General features: G+C 53.2%; 1 protein-coding gene and 1 long non-coding RNA gene across 2 annotated transcripts; both read left to right on the top strand.

Moving 5' to 3' along the window:
* Positions 1 to 12: 12 nt before the first annotated feature.
* Positions 13 to 896, top strand: LOC138685551 (uncharacterized). Its single transcript, XR_011324854.1, has 2 exons — positions 13 to 123; positions 394 to 896. It is a non-coding gene; the product is annotated as an uncharacterized lncRNA (long non-coding RNA).
* A 5,580-nt stretch (positions 897 to 6,476) lies between these two features.
* On the top strand, positions 6,477 to 18,507 carry LOC138685549 (electroneutral sodium bicarbonate exchanger 1-like). Its single transcript, XM_069784720.1, has 20 exons — positions 6,477 to 6,971; positions 7,424 to 7,559; positions 7,775 to 7,935; positions 8,856 to 9,041; positions 9,150 to 9,238; positions 9,371 to 9,528; positions 9,908 to 9,995; positions 10,502 to 10,648; positions 10,821 to 10,912; positions 11,248 to 11,422; positions 11,559 to 11,692; positions 12,242 to 12,487; positions 12,596 to 12,701; positions 13,619 to 13,780; positions 14,500 to 14,613; positions 14,952 to 15,113; positions 15,740 to 15,991; positions 16,797 to 16,865; positions 17,408 to 17,581; positions 17,681 to 18,507. The coding sequence occupies exons 1-20, from the start codon at positions 6,854 to 6,856 to the stop codon at positions 17,864 to 17,866; spliced, it is 2,955 nt and encodes a 984-aa protein (XP_069640821.1). The 5' UTR covers positions 6,477 to 6,853; the 3' UTR covers positions 17,867 to 18,507.
* Positions 18,508 to 21,480: the final 2,973 nt, after the last annotated feature.

Genomic DNA, 21,480 nt, shown 5'->3' with positions numbered 1-21,480 from the left:
GTGAAATACTTATTGCAGGACTGATCCTTCTGAGATTATTATCCTGGATGAAATGTCACAAACGACCGTACGGAAGGCTCTCACTTTGAAGACAGAAACCCTTTGAATCCAGGGAGGAAGAAGGTAAAGGATTGCACGTGAACGTGTCCGTGCTCCTCTGCAAGCGACGGCACACGCCTACGCTTCTCCCAGGCTTTGGCCGGCAAGGCTGAGCAAACGGCCTGTCCCTGGGAACAGGCAGTGAGGACCGTGGCACGCAAACCAGCTCCTCTCTGCTGGGGTGGTCCCCCGAACAGGGCTGAATCAGCAGCAGCTGGCAGGTCTTCCACTGATGATGCTCTCCCTCTTTTTCTCTTCCCTTCGCCATTCCCCACTCCCGCTTTTCACGTTTAGGAATCTTGACTTTGAAGGAGAGGAGTGAGAGCGTGACTCGGGGATGTGCCAACGCAGACAGAGGGAGAAAGCGCTTTGTTTCAGTTGGAGGATTCCCATTAAAGCCATGCAGATGTTTTCAGTTCTCCTTGGTGTGCTTCAGGCATTCAGTATCTCTAGACCAGCAAGCTGAGGTGAACATCACAGTCAATGGGAGTTTGGTGGTGTTAAGTCTGTGTGCGTACGTGCGTGTGGGGGTGTGGGTTTGTAGTGGTAGAGGGACTGCTACTGCTTTATCATTCAGTGCTCTTCTTTTAATACCTAATTCCTCCTCTTTTTTTTTCTCTCTTTTTTCCAAATGTAAACTGGGAATGTCCAAAATCATTTTCTGTTATGTTTGATGCATTCTCCACTTTCTTCTTCATCATGACCGGGTTTTTGGTCTGGTTTGGGGTCCTGGCTTTAATTCGCTCTTATGTCTCTTACTGGTACGAGAGGGATGCCCTCTGTGGCAGGGCAGCATAGAGAGCGTCCGAGCAGTTGGCCTAAGGTGAAAGAAAAGCATTTGCCCCCTTGCCTCCAGTCTTACCTCTCTTGGTTGGTTTGGTTTTTGTTGTTTGTTTTTTTTTTTTGCTTTGGCTCTGCCATCAGCCTGGGAGCTGCAAAATGCAGAACTGCCACCTTCTTGTCCCCTGGCTGTAAACTGCGTCTAAGGAAGCACTTCAGGTATTTGATTTTGAATACACCGTATGGTCACAGGAGCGGCCGGATGAGACCTGGGGCTCTGTGTCCCTGGGCTGCCCCCTCTGTTGTTCCTCCACTTTCCTTCTCTATTGGGTCTGGCTGAGTTGGAGTTCCTTTACCCCACAGCAGCCCTCGTGGTGCTGTGCTCTGTACTGGTAGCTAGAAAGCTGTTGATAACACAGCAGTGTTTTGGCCATGGCTGAGCAGTGCTGGCACAGCATCAGGGCTGTCTCTCTACCATTCCCCCCCTCCCCAGTAGGCTGGGGGTGGGCAAGCTCTTGGGAGGCGACGTAGCCAGGAAGAAGGCATACAGGCAGCAAGAAGAGGCATCTAGGTAGCAAGTAAATCTTAGGTCCCTTCAGATGCTGGGGACCCTGCGTTCATGCAGCATTGGGCAGACCCCAGACGGATTTTCCCTTGGCACACTGTACAGATCCTGCCTGTGGAGAAGTTCCTCCTTTTTGGTCATTCACGGTGTCGTACAACTTTTCTTAGAAGAAAACAACTCCATGCGTAAAGGATGTTCACGCGCGGACTTCTTGCTGCACTTTAGATAACGGCAGGGCCGCGCAGGTGGCGTAATCGCTGGTACCAAGCAGGAGCTGCCTGGAGGCTCCTCTGTCACAGTCAACCAGCTCCGTTTATCCTGCGGCCAAGGGGCATGTGTAGGGACACAGCCTGAAGGCCACGCTGTAGGTACAGCGCAGCACAGACCTGCACCCGCTCAGGTTAACTGTTAGGTGGATCCCTAACTCCTGGAGGTACAGTGATCTCCCAGTCAGGATCTCTGCACCAGGCTGTTAAACTGCACGGTAACTCGGGAAGCAGAGAAGGTCCAGATCTGGAGGGCATGGTTAAGCACAGGGCCTCACGTTGAACCTCCTGTGAGCTCGTCCTGTGCTTACAGGGTTCTCGAGCCTCTCGGGCATCTCCCAGACTGGCCGGTTCCTCCCAGCTCCCTCGTTCCTGCCTTCCCCTGCCTGCCTGCCTGCCCCACTTTGGCCCCTGCAGCAGCACTCAGCTGAGCACCCTCCGTTGCTCCTGGGGAAAGAGCGTCCTCCTTGCTCTCCGTGGCGTTCCCCCAGCACACGGTGCTGCAGCAAGGACAAGGCAGTCAGAGACAGACACAGCCTGTTGAGCAGAGCGTCCTGCACGCAGTGCTTCCGATAGAGCAGCTCAGGAGCAAGGAGGTGAGCTGGGTGTGCTGCCTCTCACAAAGAGCATTTTACATCGGCGACCTTCCCCGCTGGACCCTCTGCAGCCTCTCTTTTTCCCGGCGTTGTAGGTGTTAGGTTGTGTGGTTAAAGGTTCATCTCCACAAACACAGAGGAGGACAAAGGAGCAATGGCAGGCAGGGGAACCCCGGTGACCTAGGCAGAGGCAAGGGAGCACCCTGCTGTGGCTTTTGCCAGGGCTGTCGCAGGAGAGGGGTCGCCCACATTGCCTGGGTATGAGGCTCACCAGACAAGTATTGACTCTCCCTTGCTCAGCTCACAGACTGACGGGGGGAATGCGCTTCTGTGGCCATGCCCTGGGTCTGAAGCCCGGCCGTAGACAAAAAACTGGCTCAAACTGTGAAGGTTACCAGGCAAGACGTGACGGGGTGCACGTGTGTGGCAAGGTCTGTGCGTGTGAATGTCTGAAACTGAATTCTGAGCTGTCAAGCAGAAGCCTGCTTCTTGCTACACGCAGCCAGCGTGTCCCGAATCCTACAGTTACTAAAGAGCTAGGAGCCAGAAGCCTTAATTCGGAGGCTGATCAGGCATCGTACTGCTCACATAGACAACTTAGATTGGGAAAACGGGGGGCGTGGGGTTCCAGAAAGAAGAGGTGGTGGCAAAAAGAAGGGTTCCCAGAAAGAAGAAGGGATCTTGAAGAGAAGAAAGGGACCCAGGAAGGAAAAGGTGAAGATCCTGGCTGGAGGAAGTATCCTGGAAGTGGCGGAAGATCTTGGAGACCAGAGAGCCGCGTGGAGACAAGTGCCAGGGGATGCCCAGGGACCTTGACCAGCACCCTGCGAAACTGGTAACGGCGAGCAGCTGCACAGCAGGAACCAAGGTGACGTTCTGCCTGACCTTCCCGGGCCTGCAGTAGCCTCCCTGCTGGGATAGGGGAGTCGGATCAAGCAACTGCAGGATTCAATAGGAATGCATTGCACGAAGGTAAAGAGGCCACGGCAGTGGATTGGAAATGCTGGTTGGTTTAATGGCAAAACTGGAATTCTTCTGTGAACTGTGCATTCCTTTTAATATGGACTTAATTTAAAATAGCTGCTTTGAAGTTGTTCTGACTTCACCTTAATCGACACCTGCAATCTTCATCATCTTATCTTCTCCAACAGCAAAACCACCCCCTGCCCCTCCCCACCCCCTGCAAAAAAAACCCCAAACCAACCCAGGAAAAGAAAGACTTCAAGGGCAAGCTAGGCAGCAAAGTTGTGTGAGATTGGTCAAGCTGCTCAAAGTTTGCAGAGAGATTGGAGCTTGCAATTCAGATGTACGTCGCTCAGCGTGGGGAGGGTAGTACGCACCTTTCACTGGAGTCAGAGGGAAGAACGGGGAGAAGGGAGCTGCAGCGTAAAGAGTAAAGGACACAACATTCTTAGGAAAACTCTCCTTTTTCTTTCCTTTTCCTTGCTCCTTTGCTTCCAGACCTCCGTGGTCGCAGTTTGTGCTGCCTCACCTCCAGCACAGCGTGCAGAATGAAGCGACTGTCACAGAATTCGTCCTCCTGGGGTTCTGCAGCACCCCAGCCCTGCAGCGCTGCCTCTTTGGCCTTTTCTCTGCCCTCTGCTCTGCCACTCTGATGGGAAACGCACTTGTCTTTCTGCTTATCTGCCTGGACTGCTGCCTCCACAGCCCCGTGTACTTCTTCCTCTGCCACCTCTCCATCGCGGACATCTGCTACGCCTCCAGCAATGTCCCCCGTATGCTAAGGAGCCTCCTTGGACAAGGCAGAGCCCTCTCCTGTGCTGGGTGTGGGGCACAGATCCATCTTTATTTAATCTTTGCACTTACAGCGTGCGTGCTGCTGGCCGTGATGTCTCATGTTCGCTACGTGGCAATCTGCCGTCCCCTGCGCTATGCCCTCATCGTGATCTGGAGGCTGCGCCTCACCCTTGCCACGGTTTTGTGGGCTTTGGCGTTCGTATTGGGCACGCTGCAAGCCTCTCTGGCTTTACACCTGCCTTTCTGTGGCCCCTGCGAGGTTGTCCACTTCTCCTGTGAAATTGTTGCTGTCTTAAAGCTGGCCTGCACTGCCGCTCCTGCCAATAAAGTCCTGATCTTTGCTGTCTGTGTGTGCTTCTTCCTCTTGCCTTTAGCCTTAATCCTGATTTCCTCCCTGGACACCCCGGCCACCGATCTGCGCATCCGCTCTGCGCCAGGATGGCACGAAACCTTGTCCACGTGTGGCTCCCACCCGACCGCGGCGGGTGTCTTTTATGGAAACGCCATCTTCATGTACGCGGGGCCCGGGAGCGGTAACTCCTCTGGGAGGGAGAAAGTTCTTTCCCTTTTCGGCAGTCTCGTCAGCCCCAGTTTGAACCCCGTCATTTACAGTCGGAGGAACAAGCAGGTGAAGGAAGCCTTGCTGAAGCTTCAGAGAAGGAAGAGGGTCTTTCATTCCGTCTAGCTGGCGCTCTCGGCTTTCACCTGTCTCCTGTCTTTCTGCTCTTTCTTCTTGAGCTCTTGGGGTATTTCTCATGGAATGTTAAGTGGTTAAAACGTAACACAAGACATGGTTATTCAAATGCATTTGTCTCTTGTTTCTCTGTGCAGTCTGATGAATATCATGACACAAAATGACTCATTGTTATTCCTTGTATTGCAGATAACTAATTCTCGTTCCTCAGATGCAGCCGTCCTAGACGAGTAGTATGTTTCACCGGAACTGTCGACGCAGGTGGAAAAAACAGTCTTCTCGGTTCTAGCTAGCAGTCGGGATAAACTACTGTGTAGCAGGGTTTTTTTCTGAATCTACCCATCGATCCAGTAAGATGTTCTTTTTCCCTACCGTATTTGTACCTCCCGTTATCCTCAGGATGCTAGAGCTTCAGCTCTACTGTTAGAAAGAAAAAGAGAGAAACCATGCTGCTGCTAATGGGCTTTGCTTCTCAGGAGGGCGAACGAGCCTGTGGAGGGTTTTCCTTCTGCGCACTTTTGAGCCTGACACCTCTCATGCAGGAAGTTTCTCTGTTCTGGAGAGTTTTTGCTGAAAGCAGAGCTGGCTTCTCCCCAGGCACTAAGTTTTCCAAGCGGGAAGGGTCTAGGGGTGCGTGGCTTTAAGTAGCTGCCTGGATCCGCATCATAGCTTGTGATTTCATAATGGTCCCTATTGTGTCTCTGGAGTTGGTGCACACTGGGTGCCACTTAGCTGCTCCCGTGAGGGCTACTCCATCAGTCCCTGGGGAATCGGGCCCCCTGACTGACCTGGAGGTTCAGTTGTCCCCAAAACCCAGTGACTGACGTGAGGATGAACCCAACTGGGGGTCACAAAATGACACTTCTGGAAGAGTTACAGGTAGCACGGCCGGGGCTCAAAAGTGCAGTTTTGTGGGTTGGGGTTATTTTTTCCAGTTTGGAAATCGCTTTTTTAGACAGGAACCTGAAGAACAAAGCAGGAGGTGGGTTTTTTTGGTCTGAAACAGTCATCCCTCTCCTGCTGTATGAAATACGTCCAGACTCGCATGGTATGCAGTACAGGTGATGTTATGGGCTGTTTTATTTGCGTATGGGAAGAAAAACCTCCTACAAGTCCGTGGTTTTAGGGCTGTGCCTGAAGGAGGAGGAGGCACGCAGAGGCGTGATGGCTCGTGGACTCGCGTGGACGCAGGGCTGGATGATGGCTGGGAGGACGTAAGGGAGCTCTCCACCCCCAGCCCCAACTTTTCCCTTCTTGTCGTTGCTAAACAGAGACATGACGAGGAGGCAGTGATCGACCGGGGAAGAAGGAGCAACGCTGTCAGTATTTGCTATGAGAAGGAGGAGTTGGAAGGTGAGTCTCTGCTGAGATCCTGGTAGAGGAGCCACCAGCCCAGCGCGTTTTCCCATTGCACAAAGTCTCTCCAGTGTGCCTTGTTGGGTGTCGCATCACGTGCAGCAAAACGTGCCGCGCTTCTCAATAAAGCAGCACAGTTATTGTCAGGTTTTTTTACTATTACGGCTTTTTAAACGGAGGGAAAAAGGCCCCCGGGAGGCCACGGTGTGAGTTGTAGCCACGGGGCTCGATAATTGACGGCTTTTTTTCTCGCAGAGGCTGCTCCTGGCTTGGAGAGGTCAGGAGAATCATTTCAGGGCTGCAGACGCGGGGCTGTGATTTTCTTTTTTTGTTCTGGAGTTCATTACGATGGGACTGATTTGACCGTCTCTTGTCGCCTCGTGCCATACAGAGATTTTGACAATAATTAGCTTGTGTTGCTGCTTAATGAGCAAGTCTGAGTGTTGTCCAGCCGAAGCTGGAATTTGAGAAGAGGTCCGATACTTTCAGGGCACTTTTAGATGAGGCGGAGCCAACGCTTGTTGTTGCTGTGTTGTTGCAAAGCTCGAGTAAAATAGGCTTGCAAAAAAGGAGGTCCGGTGAAAATAAGATTAAGGGAAGGTGGTGTTGCTCCTGGGATTTAACCGTGGCTTAGCAAGGCACCGGCCACCTCAACCATTGCTGCAATGCCGAGAGTGCTGCAAAACACGCCGCTTTTTCGCTTTTCGCAGGCCACCGGACCCTGTACGTGGGCGCGTGGATGCCACTGGTTAGGCAGAGCCACCGGCATCACCGACGCCACAGCCAGAAGCATCGGGAAGGGGAACGGGAGAAGGACTCTGCCCCGACGGAGCAGGGCTACCACTGTAAGTCCCACCGCGGCATTCGCTAAACTCCTGGGGGCAACGTGGGCGCTGGGGCCTTCTGCGAGCAGGTCCCCGTGGCTAGTTTGAGTGAGTTGCTGTTCTTCCGAGGGAAAGTGGCCTTATTGAGCAACACCCTCTTTTTCCCAAGTTTTCTTTTTTTTGTTGGTTGGTTGGGGTTTTTTTTTTAATGCAGTTAAATGCCTAATGGGTGTAGGCTCGTCTTCCTTAGAGGGATCCTGGCTTTAAAAATGGCAATGTGGGGAAGGAAAGCAGCCCATCCTTATGCAGAGGTGGACTAGATGCTTCTCCTTCTCCATGGCTCTGTGCAAGCCCAGACAGACGCAGAGGAGAGGGGCCAGCCCAGTGTTTATGGCTGCACTGGTGCTGATGGCCACTTTGCACGTGAGCGTGATGAGCTGTGTTGAGGCGCGGTAACGGGATGGGTCTTTGCCTTCTGCCCCCAGGCTCCCCGTCCCAGCGGGTGCAGTTCATTCTCAGGACCAAGGAGGACGAGCAGCATGTCCCTCACCACTTGTTCTCCGAGCTGGATGAGATCTGTGTAAAAGAGGGCCGAGATGCCGAGTGGAAGGAAACGGCAAGGTAAATCCCTGCTGCTTGGCTGCGGTGGGAGAGGAGTCCCCGCACCGGCAGCGCCCGTGGGCTCTGCTTTCTCCCCTCCAGGACGCGAAGCTTTTGCAGCTGCAGGTGGCGGCACGAGGAGCCTTCTCCTCTTGCCACCCCGTGGCTCTGTCAAAGGGGTTGCAGAGCTGGGGCTGTTTTCTTGCAATGGGGCTGATCGCACCCGATGTCCACAGGTGGCTGAAGTTTGAGGAGGACGTGGAAGATGGCGGCGAGCGCTGGAGCAAGCCCTACGTTGGCACGCTGTCCTTGCACAGCCTCTCCGAGCTGAGGAGCTGCATCAGCAACGGGTCGGTGCTGCTGGACATTTGTGCCAACAGCATCGAAGAGATTGCAGGTACCGTGGGCACTGCATCCCTCCGGGAACGGCCGAGCTCAGCTCTTCACTCCCACATCAGACCCTGCCCTAATGGCACGTCCTTTTCCAGAAGTCCCACTGTGTTTTTCTCATGAGCTGTTTTTGGATGTAGACTGGGCGTGCAACAGTCGCACCGTTTTTTTCTTCCCATACGGGGTCCTTTTGAAAGCAGTTTGTGGGGCTGGAGAAGCCACTAGAGAATGTTCTGCAGCCAAAAAGGAGCGTGTGTCAGGGCTTAGCAGGCTGCTCTTAGAAATACGGAGTCCGCGTAAGAGCTGAACCTCCTTAAGGGAACGATTTCTTACAAGCTGTTTCCTCGCATTCTTTTTCTTACTTTTGCCTTAACATCCAGCATTGAAGAGTTTTAAGGCAGAGGTTATCTGGCGATGACCAAGCAGTGTATTCCTGTGGGGAAGATACTTGAAGTTAATTGCAAAAGCCGCTTTGGAGAAGTTATCTTTGGCTGGCGGCAGGTCTCCATTCAGCCCTTTCAAGGGCTGGAGAAGTCGGAGCCGTTCTTAGCACGTTTCTCCCTGGGCTCGGCAAATTGCACTCGATCAGCACGGGAAACTCTGGGAACGTCTGTGCTCTAGATTGCTTATAATTTGGGTAAACGTGTAGAGTCAGAAAGGCCAGGTCGGGCAAGAAAATTGCGTTATTTAGAATGGGCAATATTTATCTTAGCGGAATGATGAATAAGCACTTGGATGATGTTTCTTAGCAAAAGAAAATTCTCGTTTTCGCTGCAAAGGCTGAACATTGTTAAAAGGCCTTGCTGTGCAAGGCTGAGCCGGCATTAGGGTGCAGCCTGTGTGGCACAGCCTTCCCTGGGGGCTTTGGGGGTCGGGACTTGTTGGGGTTTCTGCTCTGACGGCTTCGTTTCCCTTTGCCATCCTCAGATATGATCCTGGCCCAGCAAGAACAGTCCACGGAGTTTGACGAGCACATGCGGGCGCAGGTTCGAGAAGTCCTTTTGAGGAAGCACCACCATCAGAACGAGAAGACAACCAACCTTCTCCCCGCTGTCTGCTCGTTTGCTGACGTGAGCAAGAGGCAGTCAGACCTGCACCTCCTCTACAAGCCAGGTGAGGGTTTCTGCAGGGCTGTGGCCCCATTAGACTTGTCCGGGCAAAGGAGAAGCGTCCCAGTTGCTCCTTGCCCATCTTTCTGAGTGTCTTTCTTCTTCCTACCAGCCCAAACAATCACCCCTTGTCCTTCTCCCACCGCTGCGGAAGCTAAAGATGGGGTGAACCCTGAGAGCAGAGCAATGGATTTAAGCAAGGTGAGACACTCGCAGCTTTCTTACGCCTTTAGGGCCGGCTTTGCTCTTGCAAACTTGGCTGCAGAGTGTGCTGCAGAGCGCTGTGGGCTTTGCTGTTGGGGTAATTGCCTGAAAATCGCTTGTCGTGCCCAGGCGGAGCTGCACTTCATGAAGAAAATTCCCACCGGGGCTGAAGCATCCAACGTGCTGGTAGGAGAGCTGGATTTCCTTCACCAGCCCATCGTGGCATTTGTCCGCCTGAGCCCGGCTGTCCTCCTCTCAGGCATGACAGAAGTTCCCATCCCAACAAGGTGCGAATGAGAAGCGCAAATTTTTTTCCGTAAAAAAGACACCCAACCAAAGATCAAGTTGCAGGCATCAGTTTGGTGTCCCAAGGGAACAAGGCGAGTGGGAGGGGGAGCAAGCACGTTTCCCCCACCCACATCTCCTCGCCTTCGTTTCTCCATTCCCTGCTGTAGCTTTTAAACCCATCGGCCAATTGTAATGAAAGTTGGCCCCCAAATTAAATTTGCCGTCGGCTTGGAAGAATTTCAAATTCATCGCGGCGTCGCTGAGCCTACGTGTCCCGTCTTGAGCCACGCTCTGGGCTGGGAGCTGCCAGGGCTTTCCTTGGGTGCTCTCGGAGCAAGGACACCTTCTTCTCTCTCTCATTTTGTTTTTCCTGCCCAGGTTCCTGTTTGTTTTGCTTGGGCCAGAAGGAAAAGCCCATCAGTACCATGAGATCGGCAGGTCCATGGCCACTATCATGACGGATGAGGTGCGACAAGATGAGATAGCTCCGGGTCATTTTTGCCTTTCTTCAGCTCTCCCTGTCTCTGAAGTAGTGAGGAAGAGGATTTGCTGTCCCAGCTGCCCGCAGCTCTCCAAACAGCCCAGCCCTCTTTCTCACCCCAAAGCAAACACGCAGATTTGCATCACGCCACATCCTGGAGGCTGAAATCCCACCCGGGGTGCATCCTGCACCTCATCCTTCTCGCCGGGGTCCCCAGCACGCTGTCCCCAGTGGTGGCATTGCCAGGGCCAGTAAAACTTCTCTTGCTCTTTAAGCAGAAGGGTATGGTGTGCCATGGGGGACAGGGGCCTCGTGGGGGAGACGATTACAAATGCCATGATGCACAGATTTTTTCCTTTTGGGGGAATATTTCCTGCCCTTTCCAGCAGGAAATTTTGGGGAAAAAGCCTTGCGTTTAGGCAAGAGTTTATTGCACTGGTTAGGACATCCGAGCTGGGTTGTCCTCTCACCGGGTCGTCTTCTATTGGCAGGTTTTCCGTGACGTTGCCTATAAAGCCAAGAACGGGGCTGACCTGGTGGCTGGCATCGACGAGTTTCTGGATCAGGTCACGGTCTTGCCGCCAGGAGAGTGGGATCCATCAGTCCGAATCGAGCCCCCGAAAAACGTCCCTTCGCAGGTGGGTGACGCGTCGGCGGGAGGCGCGAGGGGGACGGGCAGGACAGCTGGGGATGCTGTTCAGGGGCCCAAATTCACAAGGTCCTGCTCTGACACAGTCACAGAGCCAGACCAGAAGCAAAACGAGCCAGTGGTTGCAAGTCCATAGCTTTATCTTACTTCCGTTTTAACAGGAAAAAAGGAAGACGCCAGGAGCTCTTGATGACGGTGCTTCTCACAGCACGCTGGAGAAACACTGTGGCCCTGAACTGCAGCGGACGGGAAGGTGGGAGCTTTAATAGTTTGGGTGTTTTTTTTCTGTTTGCCCCTCAAATCTGAGCATGCACCTTCCCTTCTAGCAGGTCTTTGGGGTTAGCTGGTTCAGTGAAGGGGCTCCACATGACCAGCTTGGTCCCCTGGGCTGGGCAGGGGGGAGATCTGGGCAGCTGGGCTCAGCCCCAGCCATCACCATTGCACGCAGGTTTCCTTGATTTGGGATGAAGGAGAGTGCTTCTTTTTAGCCACGGAAGTTGCTCTGTGCTTGTGATTGCCCTTCTGCAGCAAAGCAAAGTCAGCGTGTTCCTCCAAGAGAACAGACTCTCTTCTTTTTCCTTCCTGCAGGCTCTTTGGAGGTTTGACCCTGGACGTGAAGCGGAAAGCCCCGTGGTTCTGGAGCGACTTCCGGGATGGTCTGAGCCTGCAGTGCCTGGCGTCCTTCCTCTTCCTCTACTGTGCCTGCATGTCCCCTGTCATCACCTTCGGGGGACTGCTGGGGGAGGCGACCAATGGCCACATAGTGAGCACCTCTCTCTGTTGGGGGCCATGGGGGAGGATCAAACTCAGGCCAAAGTCCTTGCTGCAGTGAATGGGCTTTGGTTGTTGTTTCTCCCTAACGATTTATTTACTCACGGCTGCCTCTCTTCCCCGGACAGAGTGCCATGGAGTCGCTGCTGGGCGCGTCCATGGCCGGCGTAGTGTATTGCCTCTTTGCCGGCCAACCTCTCACCATCCTCGGCAGCACGGGACCCGTGCTCGTGTTCGAGAAGATCCTCTACAAATTCTGCAAGTAAGGCTGGCTGCCGCAGCTGGGTGCTGCGAGAGCCTTCAGAAGGGGGCAGTGATGGAGAAAAGATGCTTTTCTTTTCTTTTCTTTTCTTTTTCTTAGGGGTAGTTGCTAGATTTTAGTGACAGTCCTTTTGTTGCGATGGCTTTGATGGGAGATAAACCACCCTTATATTGCCATAAGGTTTATTATTAAGCCCCAGCTTGCTGGCAGCAGGTGACTGGGTGCACACCCAGCTGGTTTCAGTGTTAGGGCGTCAGGGTGATGTGGGAGAACACCACCTGGCCCAAGAGGGACCTGACCTCGAGCAGCCTCCAAGGTGTTAACACAAGATCCTTGTTCAGCAGTGGTAACTAAGTAATTGGCCTCTCCTCCTGTGGGTCTACACCCTACACCACAGCCCCGAGGCTCTCTGTGGTAGTACATGGAAACGGCATTTCCCATCCGCAGCCTTGACACGCTCCAAAATTGCTCCCCGCTTTCCCCGAAGGCAGGCATGGCTCAGGGCCTCTTGCTGGCCTTTCCAGCCTTTGTTTCATTTTGCTTTCGCAGGGAGTACGCGCTCTCCTATCTGTCTCTGCGGGCGTGCATTGGGCTGTGGACCGCCTTCTTGTGCATAGTGCTGGTGGCCACCGACGCCAGCTGTTTGGTGTGCTACGTCACCCGCTTCACGGAAGAAGCCTTTGCCTCCCTCATCTGCATCATCTTCATCTACGAGGCTCTGGAGAAGCTGAGTCACCTGCGAGACACCTACCCTGTGCACATGCACAGCAAGCTGGACTTCCTCACCAGCTACTAGTGGGTTTTTTTTCCCCCTGAGAAAGATGCTGCCCCTTGGCAGGAGCTCCGGGCTGCACCTCCATCGCCTTTCCCTTACCCCCCCTGTCTTGGCTTCTCTCCTGCCAGCTGTAAGTGTGAGGCACCGACCCATCCCAGCAACGAAACGCTGCGTTTCTGGGCGAGCAACAAGATCAACGTGTCTGGCATAGCCTGGGAAAACCTCACGGTGACCGTAAGTGCCCCGAGCCACTGCTTCCTCGCGCCGCGGCCATGGGGTCCGGGGGCATTTGCATGGTGCAAAAGTCAGAGCCCTTCAGGGAATGATGGGCTTCAAACTGTGCTAGTGCTGCTCGGAAAAGTCCTTGCTTAGATCTAGCGTGTGCTTTGAACCTGCTTGGTCCTGGGGAGGAGAGTCCACCTTGTCCCAGTCTACCTGGTCCCCAGCATTGTGGGTAGCAAGTGTCCCCCTCAAGCCTGTTGCAGGACAGTACTTCTGACTGGGAGGAAGGTTAAGTAGTGGGTGGTTTGATTACTGTAGAAGTTGTAGGACTTAAGTTCATGCTTGAAAGGTAGTAATTGGCCTCCTTAATGGGTTCCTAGTAACTCCAGGCCTTGCTTTCTCATTCAGTGCTGTCTGTAGGTCCATGCATAAATGTCTGAGCAGCCTCTCAGGCTGTTGTTGCTGGAAGCAGAGCCCGGGCCTAGGGCGGCAGGCTCTTACGGTGGCCTTCATCCCCTCTTGGCCAGGTTCTGCGAGCCCTCCCCTGGGAAGGGACGATTTGTCTCTTCTCCTCCTTTCCTGCCATGGTTGTCTTTAGCCCTCCTTCCCTCTTGCCTCTCTCTCTATCCCCAAGAGTTTCCAGTGTTTCCTTCCCCTCTGGTGTCTTCTTTAGCCACGATTGCTCGAATGGCAGGCAGAGGATGTGCCGAGGGTGTGTGGTATGGCGTCCCCTCACGTCTCATTTCTCCGCTCTGTAGTTCGATGTGTCACTTGTTCAGCTGCTGCTGCTCATTAAATATAAATCTCCATTGGCAGGAGCAGTTACAGGGTCGTGGATCTTGGACCGAGGTCCTCAAAACCCCCTAGCTATGCGAGGTTTCCCTGCCGCACGTGCACTGCCTTTGTGTCCTGACGCTCTGTCTCTCCAGGAATGTCGGTATTTGCGTGGGGAGTTTCAAGGACCTGCCTGTGGACGCGACGGCCCCTACACGCCTGACGTGTTCCTCTGGTGCTGCATCCTCTTCTTCGCCACCTTTGCCCTGTCAGGCTTCTTGAAGAAGTTTAAAACCAGCCGCTACTTTCCAACCAGAGTAAGTAGAAGATGGTGGCCAGCATCCATCTCCACACTCGTTTCCCAAAATGGCTTTCCTGGAGCACTAAGCAGTATTTGCCCCGCCTTGGTCAAGCTGGGAAACGTTGGCCTTGCAGGCCAAGCTCTCCAAGAGCTTGGACGTCCCGCACTCATTTCCATGAGTGCAAAATCATCGTAGCATTTCCCACCTGCCTCGTGACCTGCCCCAGATTGAAGATTTTTTTTTTTTTTTTTTTTATTTTTATTTTTCCTCCTCAGGTAGTAGGAAGTCAGGTTTCCCAAAGTTTTGGGGGTTGGGGTTTTGGTTTTTTTTTCCTTACCTTCTGCGCATTATGTGCTCGAGCGGAAAGTAGATTCGAATGAGGAGCTTCCTTTTGAGGACTAAAGGATGCCTCAGTGCCTTGTTGCCATTGTAGCTGTGAGTGTAGCTGTAGTGGCAGACATCTGTTTTCTTATTTTTAATATTATTATTATTATTTTTAGGTTTTGACTTAAACCAACCCTTGTCCACCTAATTAAGCTTTTTTTATTGTCTGACACCAGATGTCACAGGGACAAACACAGCAACAGTATCTAAGCAAGGGATCAGGCTGCATGTGCTCAGAGGGGTGGTGGGATTTGGTTAACCAGCCTAACGTTGTGGATGTCTGCAACTCTGGCATCTCACGTTACGGCCCTGTTTGCCATGCCCCTTTCACCTCTGGTTTCTTGCCCCAGGTACGGTCCACAGTGAGCGACTTTGCTGTCTTCCTCACCATCGTCATCATGGTGCTCCTTGACTTTGTGGCTGGGATCCCATCGCCGAAGCTCCAGGTCCCCCATGCGTTCAAGGTACTGGGGTGTTTTGGCACGTGGGGGTGCCACAAGGTGATGCCGGGGCAGGGCAGGGCTGAGTCTGGAGGAGATGCTGGGGGTGTGAGCATCTCCTCTTCCACCTCCAAGTGCCTTGCTTCCTCCTGGAACCGAGAAGATGGCCCCAAAACTAGATACCTACAGGAGAAGTATCTAGAGGTGCTTGCAAAGAGGACACCGGCACTGCTGAAGCCCACGGGAGAGGGGGACGTGAAGCCAGGGCTGGGAGGTGCTCTGACACAGGGAGGGAGGGGAAAATGAAAGCCAGTGGAGTGCCTGGGCTGGGAGACGATGCTGACGTGTGGGCTTTGTTGCAGCCTACCAGAGACGACCGCGGGTGGTTCATCAACCCCATAGGACCCAACCCTTGGTGGACGGTGTTGGCTGCGCTCGTCCCAGCTCTGCTCTGCACCATCTTGATATTCATGGACCAGCAGATCAGTGCCGTTATTGTGAACAGGAAGGAGCACAAGCTGAAGGTAAGGGCCTGCGAGAGATGACGCCAGCCCCAGCCCCTTCTGGGCTGCAGGTCTGGGGAGAAGCTCTTATTCCCGATGCTTTCTGAAGGCATTGGTTTGGGACAAGGCCAGGCTGCGTGGCAGGATGCTCTCCTGGATTAACGATGATGCAGGGAGCAAGTGACAGGGCAGTTCAGATGAGCAACCTTTTGGAGGAGCAAATTAATCTTGGAGCAATATAGAAGCGCCTTTTTGTTTTAAAATGGCAGCAGCAGCAGGTGCGGGGAATGAATTGTTTTGATGCGCTGCCAGGGATAACTCAGAGTCACGCCTTCCTTGCAAGTGGTAGAATTTTCTTTGTGAGTGAAAAAAATGGTTTGGTGGTTTTGGGTTGTGGGGTGGTTTTTTTTTTTTTTTTGGAGAAGTATGTATCGCACAAGCTCCCCATATCCCTTGCATCTGAACTCCTGCCCGATTTTCATGCCAGGTGCGTGTGCAAAGCTTGCATACACCCTTACTTGTTTCCATTTCTTGTTTTAAATTCTGAAGAAGTTGACTTGTGCTCGAGCCGGGTTTGAGTCTGCCTCGTGACGTTCTCCTTGCTCTTGTGCTATGGGATGCTCTGTTTCTTGTTTTCCTGCCTGCAGAAAGGATGCGGGTACCACCTGGACCTTTTTGTGGTGGCCGTGATGCTCGGGGTGTGCTCTGTGATGGGGCTGCCCTGGTTTGTGGCTGCGACCGTCCTGTCCATCACCCACGTGAATAGCCTCAAAGTAGAGTCTGACTGCTCAGCTCCAGGAGAACAACCCAAGTTTCTGGGGATACGAGAGCAGAGAGTCACTGGCTTGCTGATCTTTGTGCTCATGGGCTGCTCCGTCTTCTTCACTTCCGTGTTAAAGGTGAGAGGAAAATGCAAACCACCCAACAACCGCGAGCTTGTTGGAGGTTACAGAAAACCAGTCCCCTCTCTGCAGGCCTGAGGAGTTAGTTGTGGAGCGGAGGAGGAGGAGGTGATCCCAACCCTTGGGGCTCGACCCACGGTGGGAACCAGCCTCGGTTAGGCTTTGCAGCCCTTCAGGCCCCCGTTTGGTGTGCTCGAGGCGAGCGAGCAACGCAACTGCTTGAATTTTCGGGTGTCTTTCAGGCCCGCCCATGTTTATGGGTTACAGTTGAGCATATTCAGACCAGCACATCTGCTCTCTTTCAAACAGGCAGCCCTTTACTGGCTGCAATTTGCTGCCCAAATGCCCCGGAGCAGCCATTCCCAGGAGCTAAACACACTGAGGTCATCCCCGTGGGCTTCCTTGCACGTTCCTCCCACAAAGTAATCTCGTCTCTAGGCTAAAAGGAGGCATGTGGCCTTTGCCTGTTGCCCCAAGAATAGGCAGAAGTGTTTTTCTGCTGCCACGGACTGCGGCATAGGGCAGCACGGGTGAAATTGCCTATTTTCCTCCAAGCTTTCTGGAAAATAGGATTATTCTGAGGAGAGGTAACTCCAAAGTTCAGCCTAAAGCAGAGCCTTAGCTCACTCGTGCGCACAAAATCTTTAATGGTTAAAATCTGACCCATCTCTAAGCCTGAATGGAAGCTGGAAAGCTTCAAGCAATTTTAGGCAGTGCCTGTGGAAGAGGGTGGTAATACTGAAAATGCAATATAGAAAAAGAAACGATTGCATTCTTTTTTTTTTTTCTTTCTCCCCCCCAGTTTATACCAATGCCTGTGCTTTATGGCGTCTTTCTCTACATGGGTGTGTCGTCGCTCAGAGGAATTCAGGTACGGACTTTTACAGCGTGCAGCGTGTCGGCTCCCTGGTATTTTGTCTCCGTAGCAGCAGGGAAAAAAAGCAGTGGCATGGGAAAAACTTCTCGCAGAGCAAGCAATGAAAGTCTTTTGTGTAAGCAAAAGATTGGTGGAGGCACAGGAGGTATATAGGGCTGGGAGGACCAGGCAAGTTCAGCGCTCTCTGTTTCAGGGTTTAGGGCAGGTCAGTGTTTGGTTACGTGAAAGCGGGGGAATTCAGTGCAAAGGGAAGGCAGTTTCTACCACTGGTGGAAATCCTCGCTTGGGGGATTCAGTGGGCCGAGAAATGCTACTAATGGAATGGCATGGAATAGTTGCCGTTTGGTGGGCAGCTCTCGGGGGCAAGCCGGTTGATAGATGGAGCAAAGGGAAAATGGGTGCTGCTCCCAGGAGGAACGCGGTGGGATCCAGGATTTCTGACGGCAAGCGAGATGCTGCAAACTGCCTCCCCGTCTCGAGAGGGCCAGAACCTTGCCGCAGTCCCAAGGTGGCAACCTCTCCCTTTTGTTTTGCAGTTCTTTGATCGCTTGAAGCTGTTTTGGATGCCGGCGAAACACCAGCCGGATTTCATCTACCTGCGGCACGTGCCCTTGCGAAAGGTGCATTTGTTCACGGTGATCCAGCTGACCTGCCTCGTCCTGCTCTGGACCATCAAGGTGTCCCGTGCCGCCATCATCTTTCCCATGATGGTAAGAGCTGCCGCCGCTCGGCAGCGGGGTGTTTGCAGCGTTGGAGTGAGAGGTGGCATCGTCTCTGAGCTCACCGCATCTTCCCTCTTACTCGCGAAGGTTTTGGCTCTCGTCTTTGTCCGGAAAGCGATGGATTTCTGCTTCTCAAAGCGAGAGCTCAGCTTTCTGGATGACCTTATGCCAGAAAGGAAGAAGAAGTTGGACGATGCCAGAAATGAAGCTGGAGAAGAAGAAGAGGTAAGGCTTGCTGGGTCCTCGGGGCTGGACATCTCCGTCGGGCTGTGAGATTGCCTGTTTCTCTTTCAGCTTGTCTGGAAACGTTGGGGGAAGATCAGCACTCAATCGAAATAGATCCCAATAGGCTGGGTCCCACGTTGTAACCTTTGTTTCCTCAAGTAGCAGTGAGCTGAACACTTGAATACAGGTGTAATTTTTAAAACGAGTCGTTTTTCACAAAGGTCATTATCATTATGATGATTATTATTAGATGCTGCTGCTGCTGCTGGCAAGATTTGCTCATAATCGTGTTTTGAACACACAATCCCCCTGCCCCGAAATCTTTGGAGTGAACGGTTTCTCCCCTGCTGCACTAATACCTATAGCTGCCAAGGGGCAGAAGGGGAGGGCAGACTGCTAAGTTTGTGCTGGGCATTCAGCTTATCTCCACTTTGACCAAAGACAGAGAACGTGATTTGTCCCTTTTTTACATCAGGAGTCCAGGAGGGCGGTGGAAGCTGCTGCTGCTGCAAGTTCAGTTCAGCTGAACGTGGGGAAGACGAGCGACGTGGATATCCCAAAGCAAGGCAGTGACAGGTAAAGCCCCAGCAAGCGCCAGGACCCCCGGCAAGATTAGCTTGAAGGTGTTTGGCAGAGTTTTCTCCACTTGCCTCTTGGTGGGGCATTCCACAGAAACCAGCAGGCAGCTTGGTGGGAAAATCAAATTCGGGGGCAGGGCTGCAGGAGGTGATCGCAGGGCAAGCCACCCCAAGCAGAGCGGCTGCAGCACTCGCGTTTGACCCCCAAACCTTGCATCATCAGTGCCTTTACGGTAGCTGGAGATCCTCATACTTACACATGCGGAGTTGCAGGCGTGATCTGTACCAGCAGTGGCTTAGGAACCCGGACCGGGGCTAGACCCCAGCAAGAGCCTTTGCACAGAGCTGTTGCTCTGCAGCTCCCCGGCTTGCCTCCCAAAACTCCTCATCCAGCAAAACCTCCCACACTTATGCGGAGCTTTGATTCTCGGGGCTCCGCTGTTCCTCTTGCTGATGCTAATGCCCTTGGTGGCATCAGTTCCCATAATCACGGATTGCTATGTGAAATATTTATTGCAGGACTGATCCTTCTGAGATTATTATCCTGGATGAAATGTCACAAACGACCGTACGGAAGGCTCTCACTTTGAAGACAGAAACCCTTTGAATCCAGGGAGGAAGAAGGTAAAGGATTGCACGTGAACGTGTCCGTGCTCCTCTGCAAGCGACGGCACACGCCTACGCTTCTCCCAGGCTTTGGCCGGCAAGGCTGAGCAAACGGCCTGTCCCTGGGAACAGGCAGTGAGGACCGTGGCACGCAAACCAGCTCCTCTCTGCTGGGGTGGTCCCCCGAACAGGGCTGAATCAGCAGCAGCTGGCAGGTCTTCCACTGATGATGCTCTCCCTCTTTTTCTCTTCCCTTCGCCATTCCCCACTCCCGCTTTTCACGTTTAGGAATCTTGACTTTGAAGGAGAGGAGTGAGAGCGTGACTCGGGGATGTGCCAACGCAGACAGAGGGAGAAAGCGCTTTGTTTCAGTTGGAGGATTCCCATTAAAGCCATGCAGATGTTTTCAGTTCTCCTTGGTGTGCTTCAGGCATTCAGTATCTCTAGACCAGCAAGCTGAGGTGAACATCACAGTCAATGGGAGTTTGGTGGTGTTAAGTCTGTGTGCGTACGTGCGTGTGGGGGTGTGGGTTTGTAGTGGTAGAGGGACTGCTACTGCTTTATCATTCAGTGCTCTTCTTTTAATACCTAATTCCTCCTCTTTTTTTTTCTCTCTTTTTTCCAAATGTAAACTGGGAATGTCCAAAATCATTTTCTGTTATGTTTGATGCATTCTCCACTTTCTTCTTCATCATGACCGGGTTTTTGGTCTGGTTTGGGGTCCTGGCTTTAATTCGCTCTTATGTCTCTTACTGGTACGAGAGGGATGCCCTCTGTGGCAGGGCAGCATAGAGAGCGTCCGAGCAGTTGGCCTAAGGTGAAAGAAAAGCATTTGCCCCCTTGCCTCCAGTCTTACCTCTCTTGGTTGGTTTGGTTTTTGTTGTTTGTTTTTTTTTTTTGCTTTGGCTCTGCCATCAGCCTGGGAGCTGCAAAATGCAGAACTGCCACCTTCTTGTCCCCTGGCTGTAAACTGCGTCTAAGGAAGCACTTCAGGTATTTGATTTTGAATACACCGTATGGTCACAGGAGCGGCCGGATGAGACCTGGGGCTCTGTGTCCCTGGGCTGCCCCCTCTGTTGTTCCTCCACTTTCCTTCTCTGTTGGGTCTGGCTGAGTTGGAGTTCCTTTACCCCACAGCAGCCCTCGTGGTGCTGTGCTCTGTACTGGTAGCTAGAAAGCTGTTGATAACACAGCAGTGTTTTGGCCATGGCTGAGCAGTGCTGGCACAGCATCAGGGCTGTCTCTCTACCATTCCCCCCCTCCCCAGTAGGCTGGGGGTGGGCAAGCTCTTGGGAGGCGACGTAGCCAGGAAGAAGGCATACAGGCAGCAAGAAGAGGCATCTAGGTAGCAAGTAAATCTTAGGTCCCTTCAGATGCTGGGGACCCTGCGTTCATGCAGCATTGGGCAGACCCCAGACGGATTTTCCCTTGGCACACTGTACAGATCCTGCCTGTGGAGAAGTTCCTCCTTTTTGGTCATTCACGGTGTCGTACAACTTTTCTTAGAAGAAAACAACTCCATGCGTAAAGGATGTTCACGCGCGGACTTCTTGCTGCACTTTAGATAACGGCAGGGCCGCGCAGGTGGCGTAATCGCTGGTACCAAGCAGGAGCTGCCTGGAGGCTCCTCTGTCACAGTCAACCAGCTCCGTTTATCCTGCGGCCAAGGGGCATGTGTAGGGACACAGCCTGAAGGCCACGCTGTAGGTACAGCGCAGCACAGACCTGCACCCGCTCAGGTTAACTGTTAGGTGGATCCCTAACTCCTGGAGGTACAGTGATCTCCCAGTCAGGATCTCTGCACCAGGCTGTTAAACTGCACGGTAACTCGGGAAGCAGAGAAGGTCCAGATCTGGAGGGCATGGTTAAGCACAGGGCCTCACGTTGAACCTCCTGTGAGCTCGTCCTGTGCTTACAGGGTTCTCGAGCCTCTCGGGCATCTCCCAGACTGGCCGGTTCCTCCCAGCTCCCTTGTTCCTGCCTTCCCCTGCCTGCCTGCCTGCCCCACTTTGGCCCCTGCAGCAGCACTCAGCTGAGCACCCTCCGTTGCTCCTGGGGAAAGAGCGTCCTCCTTGCTCTCCGTGGCGTTCCCCCAGCACACGGTGCTGCAGCAAGGACAAGGCAGTCAGAGACAGACACAGCCTGTTGAGCAGAGCGTCCTGCACGCAGTGCTTCCGATAGAGCAGCTCAGGAGCAAGGAGGTGAGCTGGGTGTGCTGCCTCTCACAAAGAGCATTTTACATCGGCGACCTTCCCCGCTGGACCCTCTGCAGCCTCTCTTTTTCCCGGCGTTGTAGGTGTTAGGTTGTGTGGTTAAAGGTTCATCTCCACAAACACAGAGGAGGACAAAGGAGCAATGGCAGGCAGGGGAACCCCGGTGACCTAGGCAGAGGCAAGGGAGCACCCTGCTGTGGCTTTTGCCAGGGCTGTCGCAGGAGAGGGGTCGCCCACATTGCCTGGGTATGAGGCTCACCAGACA

This window comes from Haliaeetus albicilla, chromosome 5, assembly GCF_947461875.1.
Source record: "Haliaeetus albicilla chromosome 5, bHalAlb1.1, whole genome shotgun sequence".
Lineage (NCBI taxonomy): Eukaryota > Metazoa > Chordata > Aves > Accipitriformes > Accipitridae > Haliaeetus > Haliaeetus albicilla.
Note: the sequence above shows the minus strand (reverse complement) of the source record. Positions and strands in the feature narration are given on the sequence as shown.